General features: G+C 56.1%; 2 protein-coding genes and 1 non-coding gene across 5 annotated transcripts in view; 2 read left to right on the plus strand and 1 right to left on the minus strand.

The window, feature by feature from the left end:
- The window catches only part of PAK4 (p21 (RAC1) activated kinase 4), a 38,124-nt gene extending 29,325 nt beyond the window's left edge, over window positions 1-8,799 (plus strand). For all 3 annotated transcript variants that reach the window (XM_032228087.1, XM_032228089.1, XM_032228088.1), the window contains 6 exons: window positions 892-1,344; window positions 2,357-2,490; window positions 3,145-3,271; window positions 4,824-4,949; window positions 5,480-5,614; window positions 6,084-8,799. In XM_032228087.1, the coding sequence (XP_032083978.1) occupies window positions 892-1,344; window positions 2,357-2,490; window positions 3,145-3,271; window positions 4,824-4,949; window positions 5,480-5,614; window positions 6,084-6,239 (1,131 nt within the window). In that variant the 3' untranslated portion in view covers window positions 6,240-8,799. The remainder of the gene's footprint in view (window positions 1-891; window positions 1,345-2,356; window positions 2,491-3,144; window positions 3,272-4,823; window positions 4,950-5,479; window positions 5,615-6,083) is intronic.
- A 2,751-nt stretch (window positions 8,800-11,550) lies between these two features.
- Window positions 11,551-13,002, minus strand: SYCN (syncollin). Its single transcript, XM_032228136.1, has one exon. The coding sequence runs from the start codon at window positions 12,485-12,487 to the stop codon at window positions 12,080-12,082; it is 408 nt and encodes a 135-aa protein (XP_032084027.1). The 5' UTR covers window positions 12,488-13,002; the 3' UTR covers window positions 11,551-12,079.
- Window positions 13,003-13,961: 959 nt separating this feature from the next.
- On the plus strand, window positions 13,962-14,102 carry LOC116516287. The gene has a single exon (XR_004256344.1). It is a non-coding gene; the product is annotated as a U4 spliceosomal RNA (small nuclear RNA).
- Window positions 14,103-16,903: the final 2,801 nt, after the last annotated feature.

Below are 16,903 nucleotides of genomic sequence, written 5' to 3' on the forward strand. Positions count from 1 at the left end.
TGTGTTCATGCGAATAACCGTCTGCTGCCACTGTCAACTTCTCTGTCTGTCTTGGTGGAAACTCTGGAGCTGCGCAACGGCCTCTCGAGTTCTTGTGGAACCCATCAACCTGCTCTGCCTTCTGCCTCCAACTCTTTCCTCTGCCTTCTCTTACTACGGGACCAGAGATTAGACATAAAACTCTGTTTTCACACAAGGAGGGAACCGTCCCCGGTTGCAGCCCTTCCCGCTGATCCCCGCGGAGGAAGCCGTGCTCCCTGGCCGTCTCTCTCTCTCGCTCAGCCGGCTGTCTCAGGGAAGCAGAGAGAGAGGAGCACCGATTCGGCCCTTGCCGGGGCTCCTCCTTTGGAAGGGCCCGGCCCTCAGCGTAGCTAAATGGACTCCCCAAGTCCACTGAAAAGGAGGGTTTACAATTTTACAAGCAGGCTTTTTAGGAGACTCTGCCTGACCCCAAGGGAGGGATAAGGCTGGGTTGGGGGGGGGGGACTAAGCAGCACAGAGCTGGGCTGTCCCCAAGCTCTTTATGGCCATAAGAAGGGGCTTCGCAGGTGACGCTCTGTAGCAACCTTACGACCTGTGGACGTCAACTCCCAGAATCCCCCGGGCAGCAGAGCACAGCAGAGCTGGCTGGGGAATTCTGGGATTTGATGTCCACAAGACATGAAGTTGCCACTGTTGGAGAGCCCTGCCAGCCGGCCTGCCCAAAGACGGCCCCCGTGCTTTGCAAACGAGTGGGAGCAAACCCCCTTCACGCCAAGGGGTTTGTCCTGGGCTCCTTGTGCTGAGGGGGGGGGGGCTGGGAGGCTCAGGGGTCTTTTGCCTCTCCCCCTTCGGCCGTCCCCTGCCCAGTGGGGGCTCTGCAGTCAGGATGGCTTTCCCTTCTCTTTCCAGGCGGAGCATCGGCCCGGGAAAGGCCCGGAGGCAGCCTCCAACGGTCCCACCAGTGGGAACAGCGGCCCTTCCAGGGTCCCCCCTTCGGGCCCAGCCAGGCCCAGAAACCTGGAGCCCTCGACTCCGGGACTCTCCCAACACGCTTCGGACCCCCACCTGCCTTCTCCGCAACCCCCTCCCCAGCGGCCTCTGGCCCCCACTGCCCCGGCCCCTCAGCAGCCCTGCTCCCCCCAGCGGGAGCCCCAGCGGGTCTCCCACGAACAGTTCCGGGCTGCCTTGCAGATGGTGGTGGACCCCGGAGACCCCCGGAGCTACCTGGACAACTTCATCAAGATCGGGGAGGGCTCCACGGGCATCGTCTGCATCGCCACCGTCAAGAGCTCCGGGAAGCTGGTGGCCGTCAAGAAGATGGACCTGCGCAAGCAGCAGAGACGGGAGCTGCTCTTCAACGAGGTGAGTTGAACTGACCCGAAGGCGGCTGGGCCTTCCGCGTTTCTTCCCTTGAATGCCTTTCGCTCCTCACCCAAGAAGCTTCTTCCGTTCTGACTGAATGGCCAAAAAGGATGGGAACTCTCACATTCAGTCATAACGGAAGAAGCTTCTTGGGTGAGGAGCGAAGAAAACGCACCTTTGAGGCCACCGTGGCCTGGAGGACTCAGAACCTCCAGAGGGGGGGAATTCAAGGGGATTCAATGCTTTCTTTGGCCACGTGTGGTCAGACACACAAGGAACTGGGCTCCGCTGCCGAAGCTCTTTGGGCCTGCAAAGAGAAGGATACCAAGAGGAGGGAGGGGGGAGCAGAGAAGATGGGAAGGATAATAAGAATAATAATAATAATTATTATTATTATTATTAAATAATTATAATAATAATGCTTTTGGAATAGCACCCAGTGTGCCAATTACCAATTCCAGTGGTAATTGGCACACTGGGTGCTATTCCAAAAGCACTGGAATTACATTTAAAACAGTTAAAAATTGACAAAATCCCCATCAGTCAAATGCAAAAAGCCGCACTGCTTGGATCTGCACGCATATTACGGAAATACGTTACGACGTCCTAGGCCCCTGGGTGGGGCCCGACTAGTAACCAATGCCAAATCCGGCGAAACAACTGGCCGCTGTGATACAATTGTATAATAATAATAATAATAATAATGATAAATGTCCTTAGAGGTAAAGAGGACTGCTTGCTCAGCAGAGGGATAGAAACCCTCCCTGTGTCTCGCCCTGCAGCAGAGTCCTGAGGGAGGGGAGCAGTTGGAACCATCCAGGATGGGAGGGGTCTGCAGATACCCCCACGGCTCTGCAGTGGACAGAGGGTCTTTGTGCTCTGCCCAGGGGGAGTTTAGGTTACACCTCCCACCTGGAGCACTTTCCCATTTGAGGCACCACATCCCCTCCCCCACAGAAGGTGATGCCTTTGTCCTTCTTCCCTCCCAACCTGCCTTTCCCCCCCCCCAAAGGTGGTGATCATGAGGGACTACCAGCACGAGAACGTGGTGGAGATGTACAACAGCTACCTGGTGGGCGATGAGCTCTGGGTGGTGATGGAGTTCCTGGAGGGGGGTGCTTTGACCGACATCGTCACCCACACCAGGTAAGAGGGGGGGGTTGCTCCTGTCCCTCGGGGTAGCTGAGCCGCACCGGGACCCTCGGGGGCCGGCCGTCTCTGTGCATACGACAGACCCCGCTGGGCGGCCGTTCTGAGCATCGGCCACTTCCTTCCAGGCCAAGAACCAGGGCAGAAGGATAAGTGCCCATTAATGTTCTCCTAATTCAGGTACTCCTCGACTTGCAACAGTTCATTTAGTGACTGTCCAAAGTGACAACGGCACTGGGAAAAAGTGTATCTTTCAAAGTGACGACATTTATGATGGCCCCAGAGTCGCATGATCCCCTCTGAGACCTTTTTGGAAGCAAAGTCTGTGGGTTCACTGAACCGCTGTGGCAGGAAAGAGCGTGAAATGGGGCAAGACTCACTTAACAGCTGTCTCGCTTAGCAGCAGAAACCCTGGGCTCAGTTGTGGTCGTAAACGAAGGACTGCCTGTATATATTCATCAGTGTTCAAAAGCGAGGCAAGATGCGTTGCTGCTGTTTTAATGCGCCCCCTTTTTAATGTCTCCTTTTGTGTTTTTTCTCGGTGCCTTTAAAACACTTTTTAGCGTGTTGCATTTTAACCTCTCTGAACAATATAAGAGCAGAGGAAAGAATCCCAGAGGGATCAGGGCCCTTTTCTCTTCTTCCTTGAAGGATGAACGAAGAGCAGATTGCCGCCGTCTGCCTCTCTGTGCTGAAGGCTCTCTCCGTGCTCCACGCTCAGGGCGTCATCCACCGGGACATCAAGAGCGACTCCATCCTGCTCACCCATGACGGGCGGGTGAGTGGCCAGCAAGCCCCCCCTCCTCTTCCCCCCCCCTTCGCCCCTGGCTCCCCAAACCCCCCACGGCCTTTCAGCAGCCCAGGTTCCCTGAAATGGTACCCGCAACTCCCAGGGAGGAAATCCCGGGGCCTCACTTCAGGGGTCCTTAGAGAAGGCCCCACCCATTTTAAGACCCGTGGACTTCATCTCCCAGAATTCCCCAGCCAGAAAATCTGGGAGTTGAAGTCCAGAGGTCTTGAAAGTGCCACGGTTGGAAGCCTCTGCTGTAGAATCTCTGGCACATTCAGAGCACACAGATTGGCCTGATGGCTGAGCCGCCTAATGGTGGAAACCGAAAGCCCAAGCCGTGTGTGTGTGTGTGTGTGAGTGTGAGTGTGTGAGTGTCTACAGTGTGCAGATATTTGAGGCTCAGGAATCAAAATAAAGCTTGAGAAGCTGCCAAGGTCGAAAGGCTGAAGCTGCATCTTAAGGAGGAGGAATTCCCTCCTGAAGAAAATCCCCTCCTTTTCTCCAGCCCTGGAAAATAATCTTTCCTGCTTTCTCACAGGGGGGGGGGGGGGGGGAGGAAGTGGGGGAGATTATCCACAGTTGGCCTGTTGGGATGGAATTCACTCCATTTGTGTAGAATTTGCATACACCAAATTGCAACATATATGTGTGTGTATGTATGTATGTATATCTAGATATCGAGAGAGAGAGAGAGAGAGAGAGATGATAGCTAGATAGCTAGATAGCTAGAGATAGATAGATAGATAGATAGAGATAGATAGATAGATAGATAGATTGATAGATAGATAGCGATAGATATAGATAGATAGATAGATAGATAGATAGATAGATAGATAGATGATAGATAGATAGATAGATAGATAGATAGATAGATAGATAGATAGATAGAGATAGATAGATGAATAGGTAGATAGATAGAGATAGATAATTGATAGATGGATGGATAGATAAATAGATAGACAGACAGACAGACAGACAGATAGATAGATAGATAGATAGATAGATAGATAGATAGATAGATGATAGATAGATAGAGATAGATAGAGATAGATAGATAGAGATAGATAGATAGATGATAGATAGATAGAGATAGATAGAGATAGATAGATAGATAGATAGATAGATATAGATACATAGATAGATAGATAGATAGATGATAGATAGATAGATAGATAAAGATATAGATAGAGAGATAGAGAGAGAGAGAGAGATAGATAGATAGATAGATAGATAGATAGATAGATAATTGATAGATGGATGGATAGATAAATAGATAGACAGACAGACAGACAGATAGATAGAGATAGATAGAGATAGATAGATGGATAGATATATGGATATAGATATATAGATATGACAAGTTTCCACACTTACAAGTGGAAGACTTCCTGTATTACAGCCTTTTTTTGTTTTTCTCCTCTTGATCTTTAAATGAATTATGTAAGAAATAGAGTGGGGGGAATTAAGGGGAGGGGGGAGGTTTCTGAAGCTGGGGGGGGGGCAGCCATTCACTGCCCCCTTGCCCTGCCCCTCCCTGCAGGTCAAACTCTCCGACTTCGGATTCTGTGCGCAAGTCAACAAGGAGGTGCCCAGGCGCAAGTCGCTGGTGGGGACCCCGTACTGGATGGCCCCGGAGCTCATCTCTCGTTTGCCCTACGGGCCAGAGGTGAGTAGGGTGGGAGACCCCTCGGAGGCCCCCTCCTCCTCCTCTCTGGGAGGCTTCTGCGCCTCCTGCTCTGTCTGTCGCTCTGCCTCTCCCTCCCTCCCTCCCGCCTACAAGCTAGGTGTGGCTTGGGGGTCCATTTCTGGAGGGGAGCCCCAGCTTGAGATCCATGGAATGTTTCTGCATGGCTGCCCTCCTCCCTGCAGCTTCGGCACAGCCGGGTCCTTTGGTCAGTGGGATGTGGAGCAGAAGAGGGTCCTTGAGTGTCTCTCACACCAACAGGCTTCTAATTTCTGCCTCAGTTGCCCAGTCTGCAGGCTGTAAAATCCACCTGAAAAAGAGAATTCTTGCTGCTGCTTGGGAGAGAACAGAGCCCCCCCCCCTCCCTCCCTCCCTCCACTATGCCTGGACCATGAAGTTGATAAGACGGTCCCTAAGGCAGGCTGGGGGGCTTCAGCTGCCGGTCCTCCCTTAACAACCCCCCCTCCCCCCTGCTACTGCCCTGCCTCCCAACGGCCCTTCCATGGTTGCAGGTGGACATCTGGTCGCTGGGCGTGATGGTGATCGAGATGGTGGACGGGGAGCCTCCCTATTTCAATGAGCCCCCCCTGAAGGCCATGAAGATGATCCGAGACAACCTGCCCCCCAAGCTGAAGAACCTGCACAAGGTGAGAGTGAGAGGGTTCCCTGCCCGCCCCCCATTGCCACGTCCTGCCCTTGGTGGCATCACGCATTATCCAAGGGTGGCTTCTGCTGCCAGCTGTAGTTCGGGCCGGTGTGGTCATACAATTGCCCTCCATCATTGATGACTCTCCCCCTCTTGGCTGTGACCCTCCTGCTCACTGAGGTCAGATCCACCTTCTGGTTTGGGGGCAGGGGGGGCACCTATGGGGACTTTATGACCGAGGGGATTTAACTCCCAGAATTCCTGAGCCAGCCATAGTTGCCCAGCCCTGTGCCAGGCGGTTTCTACATCAGGACCTGGCATGAGGCCACCCAATTCGTGGCTTCTTTGGCCCAGGGTGGGCAGAGAAGGTGGGCCAGTCCGGTGTTGGGGAAGGGGCTCCCCAAGGGTCCCCCGCAGCGGCTTCCCTCTTCCAGCCGTGGCTCAGGCCTCCTTGCTGTTCCTCCCTGCAGGTCTCGCCTTCCTTGAAGGGCTTCCTGGACCGCTTGCTGGTCAGAGACCCGGCCCAAAGAGCCACGGCCAACGAGCTCCTGAAGCACCCCTTCGTGGGCAAGGCCGGCGCCCCCTCCTGCATCGTGCCCCTCATGCGCCAGAACCGGATGAGGTGAACCAGCCGGAAGCCTTCGTGGAGAGAAAGCCCGGTGGGGAAGGACCCATCATCTCCAGCCAGTCCCACCAAGCAGTGGGGACCTGCACGCGAGGAGGGGCCTTTGGGACCCCCTCCAAGCCCTGCTCCTGAGGGGGAGTCCCCCAGTGGGCGTGGGCAGGAGGCGTTCAGCCAGCAGTCGGGACCCTTCCTCAAGGACTCCTCTGGGCCCCAGAACAGACGCTTGGACCCACCTCTAGCAGGGCTGCTCTGCAGCAGCACCACATTTACTACTGAATTGAGGAGGGGCTTTGGGGGTGGGCTGGGGGTGAAGAAAGGCGGCAACGTTTCTCTTGTCGGTCTCCTAAATCCTGGCGGGGGGAGGGCAGGCAGCGGCTCTTGGGCAGTGCAGGGAGGTCTCCTTCCCTCTCAGGGGGAGGCCCAGAGAAAGTGGGGCCTGGCCAAAGGCACCCAGGGGTGGGAGAGGGGAGAGGAAAGCTGCCCCCCCTGCAGAAGCCCCCCTCCCCTCCTTCAGAGAGGGGGGAGAGCAGAGCCACCCGGCAGCCCCTGTGGGGTCACCAGAGCAGGGAGCCCCCTTGTGCCCGGATGCTCTTCCTCGCCGTGAAGGAAGGCGATGCAGTATTTTAGGGGGTCCCAAACCTCGGGTAGGGAGAGGGGGCTCCAGAGGACCTGAGGGTTGGGGGCTGCTCCTCGTGGCAGGCTGGGGTCCAGAGGGGGCCGTGCTTCAGAGCCAGCCTCGCCACGGGCACCGAGAAGCTGAGAGTGGCAGCACTCCTGGCACCGCAGAGGGGGCGTCTCTCGGGCTCAGGTGGGAGGCATTGCAACCCGGACCTGAAGGGCTGAGCTGTGGGCTTCCTGCCACCTGTTCTGCCCTGTGGGCGGAGGGGGGATGGGGGGGGCTCTTGGCACGCTTGGCTTCCCTTGCCCACTGGGAGAGGAGGAGGAGGCTCTGTGCAGAAACAGGCCCTGCTGACCAATAAGGGCGGGTGGGGGTGGCTGTCCCTTCATCCCAGAGCTGAGCAGGTGGGGAGGGCTGTGGCAAAATGCAACCCCCCCCCCCCAAGCAGCTGCCCTTGGCAGCCTGGCAAGGAGGCCTGGCTGCAGGGAAGGCCAAAGTGCCCACTCTGGGCCTGGCTGAGGGGAGGAAGGCCCAGAAGGTGGGAGGGGGGCTCTTAGGGGTCTGAGGTCTTCCTTGCTGGAAGGCGGGGGGGGGGGAGGCTGTTTCGAGGGGGGGGAGGGGTGCCGTTGCCCCTCCCACCACCGCTCTTCCTTGCATGCTTCTCTGCATGCAGACAATGCTGGGGAGGGGGTTTGCTTCTCCTTCTCCGTAGCTGCTTGGGGGGTTTCCTGCCTGCCTGGACCTAGAGTCCCCTGGGTGCCCCTCCTGCACCCCCTTTGGGGTGGGTGTCCCCAAAGGTCCTCCCTCCCTCCACTCAGGTGCCCAGCCTTTCCCCTGCTGCCCTTCAGAACCCCCCCCCAGCCCCCTCTCTCTTCCCATCTTTTTACAAAGTGGGTTCGGCTCACTGCATCCCCCCCCCCCCCCCGAGAGATTGCCAGTTGCGTCTGGTGTGTGTCTGTGTGTGCCCCACTTCTCTAGCCAGGGCATCTCTGGAGCCGGCTGGCGTGGTTAAAAAGGCTCCTCTGGGCCCAGCCAGCCCCTCCCTGCCTGCCTCCTGCCTCACCTGCTTCCTCTCTGGCCCCCATCTGGCTTTTCTGGCAGGGGGGCTCCAGTCAGCCCCCCAGGGAGTTGAAGGGAGTTAAATGGGTCTTTGGTGCTAGCATTCCTGACTTAAGGACAGTCCAGCTGCATTATCTGGGATTCCCCCTCCATCTCCAGAGGGGGGGGGGTCAGCCTGAGCCAGCCTCCCCACACCTGTCCCAGTATTCTGGCCCTGCCGGGGGTCTGCAGGGGGCTCAGCTGCCCCCTTTCACGCCAACAGCTCCCTTTCCTCCGCTTGGGAGGTCCGGTTGCTGCCTTTTCTTCAGGAACCCTTTTTTAATCTACTTTCCCGTTGAAGACCCCCAAGGATGCCTCAGTTTCCCTGCAGGGAGAAAGACTGAAGATCCCAGTGGAAGCGGCCAATCGAGGGAGGGAGGGAGGGGGGATTTCTGGGGTGACCCCCCCCCTGCTCCCCCCCCCCCGCTTCCATCCCCCTCCTTGCCACAACACTACGTTTTCCCTTCCTTTTCTGAAATAAAGGACTGGAATTTTAAAGCGGAGGCTGGGAGGGGGGGCTCCGGAGGCCCCCTCCCCACCCTCCCCGTCTCCTGGTTGCTTGAAGAATTTTATAACTGGAGACCTGGAGCAGAAACGTTTTCCCCTCTCTACAAGGATAACTACTGAATTCATTTTGTGGGGTTTTGTTACTTTTTTTAAAAAGAAATTATTTATATTTGGTTTTATTTCCTTTTTTTTCCTCCCCCTTTTGGTAACTCAACGGTATTTGTGTTGACATGATTTTTTTTAAAATTGCTTTGGGGGGGAAAACCTGCTGTGTTTCCATTCTAGTAAGTTTAGCCGTGAATGGTTCTTGTATAAAAAGTCTGGATTTTGTGTCAAAGTGTGGTGGCTGTCAGACTCCCCCCCCTCCCCTAAAATGCAGCACTAAGTTTGAGCAAGATGCTCAGCGGGGACCTTTAGCAGTTGAAGAAGAGGAGGAGGAGGAGGAGGAGGTGGCTTCATCTTTCATGCCCTCATTTTTAAAAAAAGGTCTTGCTGGCCCATTGAAGAAAAAGCTACAGAAGCAGCAAAATCCCAGCCTTTCTCTTCCTGGGGGGATTTTAAATTTCGGCCTCTGCGGAATAAACACCATAAGCGGAGAAGAGATGGGTGGAGGCACCGTCCAGTGGGCCTCTGGACCAGCCTGAGCCAGCCCCACAAGCCCAGAAGGCCCGGGCTGGCTCCTGGCTACGCATGGGGGCCGCAGAGGAGCCCGGAAGGCTCCCGTATTTGCAGCCTGTCTCCCTAATTCTCCGCTCGTTCCCATCTGAAGCTGCCGGAGAGAACCGAGGGGCTCCCGGGCCCCCGTCCGAAGGGCCACCTGTGGGCTCGGCCCCAAACTGGCCGCCCCGATCAAGCAGGGCCAGCGGCTGCTCTTACTGACCTGGGCACGGTTTACATCAGCTGGGCCTTCTCAGCCGGGAAGAGTGGCCTGCGTAAACCCTGCTTCAGTCGGCCTGCCAGGGTCTGCCAGCCTGGGAGCCCCTGTGCCATCTGCCCTCTCACCCCAGAAAACCAGGTTAACCGTAAGCCACAGTGGGATTAACCCCTTGGAAATCCTCCTTCAGCAGAAGCCCGGAAGGAGCCTGGCAACGGGCAAGGTGGCTGACGGCGTCACTCCAGCCCCGGCCAGGAGTGGGGAGGCTGGGCAAGAAACACCGGAGCCGGCTGGGCAGCATCCTCCACACCACCGGACAAAGCGGGGCTGCGGGGGTTGCCTGGCGCCCAGCTGCCAGTCTACCTGGCTGGGCTGTTGTAGCAGGGAGGAGGGGCTGCTCCTTGAGCTCTTGAACAGACAGGAAGGTAGAAAACCTGAATAAGGAACATCCGGGCTTCTAACTAAATGCAGCTCAGGGGAAAGAATCCAGTGGCTTCTTACAGGAGGGGCCCTCAAACTTTTGGAACAGGGTGGATTCACAGTCCCTCAAGGGGGGGGGGGGGTAGGTGGTCATGTGACTAGGTGGGTGTGGCCTCCCCGGGATGATCAGGTTCTTGGGCCAAGGTGCAACTGTGACCAGCTGCATTGATTTGGGGAGCCTCTTTCTGCCTGGGTGCCGTTGCCTTCCCTGAGCCTTCAGCGATCTGCATTCTGCCCTCTTTGGGTTAAAGGAACCCTCGGGTGAGCTCCTGCACGGAGCCCCTTTGGTGAAGCATCTCTGGGCCAGCCAGGAACAGAGGCACCTTCCAGGCCACGGAGATTATCTCGGCCTGCCAGGGCTGAATTCCCCCGGGGGAAGGGAGCTGCTCCGGGCCCTTCGTCTTTGCCTCTCTTGTTGGCCCTGCCGGCTCTGAGGTGGAGGAGGAGGACTGTAATTTTGCTAATTAATTGGCAATCATAATCCTTACGTGTTTGCGTTCTTTGTCTCTCAGGCCTCCCCTGTCACTACTAATTAGCCTGGCGCTTTCTTGTCGATTTCCTCCGGGACGAGGGGGAAATGGCACTGGCGCTAATCCCCCTTTTCTTTCAGAGCGAAGCCCGTGGCGGTTTTCTACGCAGAAGGAGCGCCGGTTGACTGCCGAGGGGCTTCCTCCGCTCACCAACCCACCCTTCCTCCTATTGTGTGCAGCCGGCCAGTCTAGCCAGGGGGTCATTGGGAGCTCTCCCCACACTCAAATGGGGAGGGGGGGGAGACCCTCTGACACTCCAGGGTCTGCCTTCCTCTCTGCTCCCTCTCTGCTCCCTCTCTGCTCCAGGCGTGAAGGCTCAGCAGACCCCGGCATCTGAGCCACCTGGAAAGCTGCTGGAGCTTCAGTTGTGGGCATATAATATCACCAGTGTTTTTGATAATGTTACCTTGTAGGGTAATGAAACGTCTGCAAGTAAAGAAGGGAACTTGGAGAACGTCTAAGTAGGGTTGGTTCAAGGGGGGGGGGGGCTTTTGTCTGGACTACCTGGTAAAGCTGACAGCATGGTTCCAGGTGGGTGGTTGCAAGACTGGGGGAGGGGCTCTTTGGCTGGAGGGGAGCCTAAGGGGTGGATCACCTGAACACCCCCCCCCTCCCAAGGATGAATCTTCTTTAGGCTGCAAAAGATTCTTTCATCTGCCTTGTGATCCCATTTGAAGCTCCAGGCAGAAAGAGGGCTGGGCTCCATTGGCCCAGACCCCCGGGAGACCCTCCTCCCTCTCCATCCACGCACTGCTCTCTGCGCTGCCCGCATCCCCATTAGCTGCTTGGCGAGATTGGACAGAGCTGGGGGGCTCAGCCCTTAAGCCTCACTCGGCGGTTGTGGCTACTGGTGCAGCCTGTGGTTAAAAAACAGCCGCCGTGTCCGATTCCCCCGGTTTCTACTAAATGGGTTGAGAACCTCCATCTGGAATCCCTCCCCCAAATTCATGGCTTTCCCCGTGCAAGGTTTGTGTGTTCACACCCGGTCTGTGCTCGAGGGGGCAGCTACATCCAAGGCGATGGATGCATTTGATGGCCCCCCCACTTTGGCTGAGCTGGCTGAGATTGCAGAGCAAAGAGAATCCTACCTGCCCTCCGGTCTCTATTAAAAATGCCCCCCCCCCCAAGAAAAGAAACAGAACGGCCCCCTCCCCAACATCTGCTGACCTTGAATTGCAAAAACACCCCACGCGTTTTTAAGGGTCACGTTGCTTTGCTTTTAATGAGGTTTCGGAGGCGCCACCATAAAGGCCGAGCCGGACGGGAGCGCCGCCGGCTCCGAGAGGGTCTTGGGGAGAGCGCGGCCTTTGAAGTCGGGAGGGAGGAGAACGGAGGGCCGCCCGGAGGATCTTCGGGCGGCCGCTGGAACGAAAACGAACCTTTCGCGCAAGGCGAGCAACCTGCGGCGCTCAAAGGGGAGGCGGAGAAGCTCCTTGGCCGATCAAAGGCTCTGGGCGGCGCTGTTTCGGAGGCCGCGGGAGGCAACTTCTCCTTCTGCCTCATCTGGGTGCTCCGTTCGCGGGAGGGCCGGTGCCGGGCTGCGCGTTCTTCTGCCTCTGGGGGGGCTGCCAAGTTGAGCTGCTGCTGCTACGGGAGGCGGGCAGGGGAGACGGTCTGGGGCGTCCGCACATTCGGGGCCTTGAGATGCGGGGTGGGGGGGGGGACGACTCTGGGGTGACCCGAGCGAGGATGGGCTGGGCGGCGGCGGCGGCGGCTCCCTCCGTGGCTCCGGCTCAGTTGCACTTGCAGTAGTAAGCGGAGATCGAGTCGTCCCAGTCGCCGAAGACGCCTCTCTTGAACTCCTGCAGGCGCGGGTAGGCGCCGGCCTTGAACTTCCGCGTGTTGCCCCCCTTGCCCTTCCTGTACCAGACGGTCAGCTCGCAGCGTTGGCCCACCACCAGCGAGGAGACCTTGTTGTTGAAAGCCGTGGGCATGTACGGCTGGTCTTCGCCCGCCAAGGCCATCAGGAGGCTCCCTCCGCAGCAGAGGTCGTAGTAGGGGCTGTCGTCCGTGTACATCTGGGCGCAGACCTTGGTGCCGTTGGGGTGTGGGTTCTTGAGCTCGTTGGGGGCCGGGCACTGGGCCTGGCCGGTGGCGAAGAGCAGCGGGAGGAGGAGGAGGGTGCCGAGCAAAGCCTGCATCTTGGCCGAAGTGTCCAGTCCTTGGGCCGGAGGGCGGCTTTATAGAGCTGGACCCCTCTGGGCATTTTGCCCGCACAAGGTCAGCCCAGGGAACGGGGGCCCAGCTCTGGGAAGAGGCCAGCTGGGTGCCCAGCTTCAAAAGCAGCCTCGGAGGCTCAGGGAGATATGCCAGGTGCCAAGGCATACCTCGTGCCAACTTGGCATGCTTGCTTTGCAGTCTCCCCTGGGCCCTTCGGAGAGGCCCAACAGATCTAGCGACGCTGGCTTCCCTGGTGGAGGTGGTGGGTCCGAGCGTCCCCGTGCAGCCTTTGGTGATCCGGATTGCATGAATGGCCATTGGCTGCCCTCTCCCTGCCTAGCTGGCACGAAGGAAGCACCTGGTTCTCTTCCAGTGCCCAACCTTATCTCCCCAGCTGGGAACTTCCCTCCCCTTCTCTCAGCTGCTGACTCTCCCAGGGCCCAGCTGCGGCTTTTCCCTGGCAGGCGGATGGTCCCACCACCCTCAGCATCCCCCCACATCCCATCTTGAGACTCATTGGGGGGGGGGGGCTGTCATTTGCAAGCCAGATTCTCTGGGCTCCTCCTGCAACTAGCCAAGCTCCCCTCCGCATGCTGTGGGTTGCAGAGAAGAGGGTGGGTGGGCTTGCGTGGCTAAGTCTGCAGGCTCGGCAGCCCAGTGGCCGGTCCCTTTGCTCCGCTTCCCCCCCGGAGGCACCCGAGCGGAGGGTCGCTTGGAGAAAGCAGCGCCAGCGGAGAAGCCGCGCTTTGCGTGCGTTGCCCCCCAGCCCCCTCCGTTCCCCACGCGTCTCGGGGGGGCGCTTGACTCGCCATCTGACTTGGGGTACATCCCGCGAGAGGCCGGGCTGGATTTCCACGAGTGGGCAGCGGGGAAGGGAGCCGGGTGCGCTCGGGGGCTGTGGCCAGGGAGGATGGACGGTGTAGTCCAGAAGGGAAGCCCCCCCCCCAAGACGGGAGCCACCTTCTTGGAGCAAAGCCCGGAAGGTAGGAAGCCCCGCGAGGCTGGGGAAGAAAAGCGGCGCTTCTTCGCCACGAGGAGCGGGAAAAGCCGAAGCCCCCCGCCCCAAAAAGGCCAACGAGCCAAATATTCGGAACGGTGAGTGACAAGGAGGCGTGGCCGGCCTCCCGCTTCGCCCCGCCTCTCTTCATCGGGATAGGCTTACGGCCCCTCACTGGCCGAACTTTCAACGGCGCTTGCTCCGCCTTCTTTTTTTTTTTGCCTCCCGCGCCTTTCCTAATATGCATGCGGGCCCCAGAATCCTTCGCGGCCACCGATTCGGTAAAATACCAGGAGAGAAGCGGGTAATTTCTCCCCAAATCGTCCCGGGAGGTGACGCGCATCTAAAAAGTCGTCGAGAGGCTTCTCTTGCTTCCTCAGTCCGTTGTCTGGGCAGGCTCACTCTCACGTGAAATAGCGTCCAGCAGGAGGGCCCCGGTGCCGGCGAGAAGGTTCTCTAGCTTTGCGCAGTGGCAGTATCGTAGCCAATGAGGTTTATCCGAGGCGCGATTATTGCTAATTGAAAACTTTTCCCAATACCCCGCCATGACGACTTGAAATATAGTCGGCAATGGCAATTTTTGACGGTCTCTACGGAGACTGAACATTCCCGGTGGCAAAAAATAGGAAAGATCGGCGCTTGAGGCCTACCTGCTTCCGCAGAGGGTGGCAGTCCTGCCTTTGGAACCCGGATAAGGAGCATCGAGCAGAAGCGTGAACGCTGCCCTGGAATCCCTGCTCTTCCGTCTCCAGCCTCGCACGTGGGAAGCGGCCTTGTGGGTTTCGGCTCCCGGGATTCCTCTGCTCCTTTTAGCCACCCAGCTGGAGACTCTGGAGTTCGTTTTTCCCTTGCAGACGTTTCATTATCCAACTAGGTAACACCATCAGTTAGATGGTGCCGAGGTGGCGCAGTGGTTAGGGTGCAGCACTGCAGGCCACTTCAGCTGACTGCTATCTGCAGTTCAGCGGTTCTAATCTCACCGGCTCAAGGCTGACTCAGCCTTCCATCCTTCCGAGGTGGGTGAAATTAGGACCCAGACTGTGGGGGCGATATGCTGACTCTGTAAACCGCTGAGAGAGGGCGGAAAGCCCTATGAAGCGCTATATAAGTCTAACTGCTATTGCTATTGCTATTGCTATTGCTATTGCTATTGCTATGCTTATCTATCTATCTATCTATCTCTATCTATCTCTATCTATCTATCTATCTATCTATCTATCTATCTATCTATCTATCTATCTATCTATCTAATCTATCTAATCTATCTATCTATCTATCTATCTATCTCTCTATCTCTCTATCTATCTCTCTATCTATCTCTCTATCTCTCTATCTATCTATCTATCTATCTATCTATCTAATCTATCTAATCTATCTATCTATCTGTCTATCTATCTATCTATCTATCTATCTAATCTATCTAATCTATCTAATCTATCTATCTATCTAATCTATCTATCTAATCTATCTATCTAATCTATCTATCTAATCTATCTATCTATCTATCTATCTATCTATCTATCTATCTATCTATCTATCTATCTGCAATATTGCAGGTTAACTCTGCTCACTGCCAGGAGTTCGTTCCTGGTTGACTCATCCTTCCGTCCTTCCGAGGTGGGTAAAATGAGGACCCGGATTGTTGTTGGGGGCGATATGCTGACTCTGTAAACCGCTTAGAGAGGGCTGAAAGGCCTATGAAGCGGTATATAAGTCTAACTGCTATTATTCAGCCCCCAGGGTTCCCCAGCCCACCTCCAAGTTCATTAGCCTGCTGGCTGGGGAAATCTGGCAGCTGGAGTTCCACCCATCTTCACGCTCCCATGGCTGAGAAAACGTTGGGAGAGTCTGTTTTCCTACCTTTCCTTTCATCCAAGAAGCCTCTTTGGTGCTTTCACTTCTCAGCTGGCGGTGAGGAGGAGAAGGAAGGGAAGCCTTTGAACCCAAAGCTCCTGCAGCAGCCCCAGGACTCTTGGGCCCATGTTGCCCGTCTCTCCCACCAAGTAAGCCTCCAAAGGGCAGGTGGGCCCAGGAATACGGGGCTGTTTCTTTCCCCGCTGTCCCCAGCCAAAAATACACCTCGGTGCCAATCCCAAAGCGGATTTTTGTCTGAGGTGGAAAAGGGGCTATTTTTAAAAGACCGTCTACCACATGGGAAGCCAGGTTTTTTTTTTTGAAGTATGCGCTAAAACAGATCACAGGACGGCAGGGAAAAAAAACACCCGCTCCCTTTCTCAGGATGTAAGTCCTATGGAATACAGGCAGCCATATACTGACCACTGATTCATAGTTATGACGGTCGCAGCGTCCCAGAGTCACGTGATCTGCTTCTGCTACTTCCTGACAAACTCAGCGGGGAAGCCAAATTCACTTAACGACGGTGTTACTCACTTAACAACTGCAGAGATTCACTTAACTGCGGCTGGGAAAGTCGTAAAACAGGACAAGTAAGGGAGGCACTTAACAAATTCCTCGCTTGGCAGCATAGATTTTGGGCTCAATTGGGCTCGAGAGCTGCCTGCATTTCGCATTTCTCTTTGGCTGGATCTGCAGCCGTTTCCTTTCTTGCTTCCCCTCAGGCGAGGAAGAGGGGTCTCCCCAGCTCCCAAGTGGGGCTCAGAATCCCCCCCCCACACCTTCCACTTTCCCCCCTATTCGCCTAACCCTGAGTATTTTGACAGCAGATGCGGAAGACTTAATTTATTTAAACAGAAAAAAAAGTGAAGGTGTTTAATTGAATTACATATGTGGGGGGGAGGGAGAGAAATTACTAATTCCATCAATGCATCATTAGCTCCTAGGTGATTAATGCTGGCATTAAGTGAAAATAATTCTCGACAGCCTTTCCTTGAGGGTAGAATTTGCAGCGGTTGGGCAGAAATGAAATCAGAGATGATGCCAGATGCAGAATCTTGTGGCTTGTTGGCGGAAAGGTGGCCCTTTGCCAGGAGATCCCTAGAGCAGTGTTTCTCAACCTTGGTAACTTGAAGATGTCCGGATGCTGGCTGGGGAATTCTGGGAGTTGAAGTCCGGACATCTTCAAGTTGCCAAGGTTGAGAAACACTGCCCTAGAGGGATGGAGAGCAGAGAGCGGAGGGCCACCGATGGATGCCACGCGTGGATTGAAAGCGAGCAGTTGCGGTGCAGCAGAAGGAAGAGAAAGGGAAGGAAGGAAGGAAGGAAGGAAGGAAGGAGAGGAAGGAGAGGGCTCTAGAGGGCAGTCAAAAAAGTCAAGATGTCAGCTTTGCCAGTTGAACCTAAAACACTCCCAAAGAGCTCCTTTGCCAGTGGTGGGCAGCTGCTCCAGGCCTGGTAGGTAAGATGCAGTGGTGGGTTTCAGCTGGCATGACCCTGCCTGCCAGCCAAGCCATCTGGAGCAGGGCCCTCCAACCAGTTCAAA

The sequence above is a fragment of the Thamnophis elegans genome, chromosome 12 (genome assembly GCF_009769535.1).
Source record: "Thamnophis elegans isolate rThaEle1 chromosome 12, rThaEle1.pri, whole genome shotgun sequence".
In the NCBI taxonomy this organism is placed as follows: domain Eukaryota; kingdom Metazoa; phylum Chordata; class Lepidosauria; order Squamata; family Colubridae; genus Thamnophis; species Thamnophis elegans.

Coding starts and splice junctions, on each gene's coding strand:
- SYCN (XM_032228136.1), bottom strand. CDS start 12,487: ATGCAGGCTTTGCTCGGCACCCTCCTCCTCCTCCCGCTGCTCTTCGCC.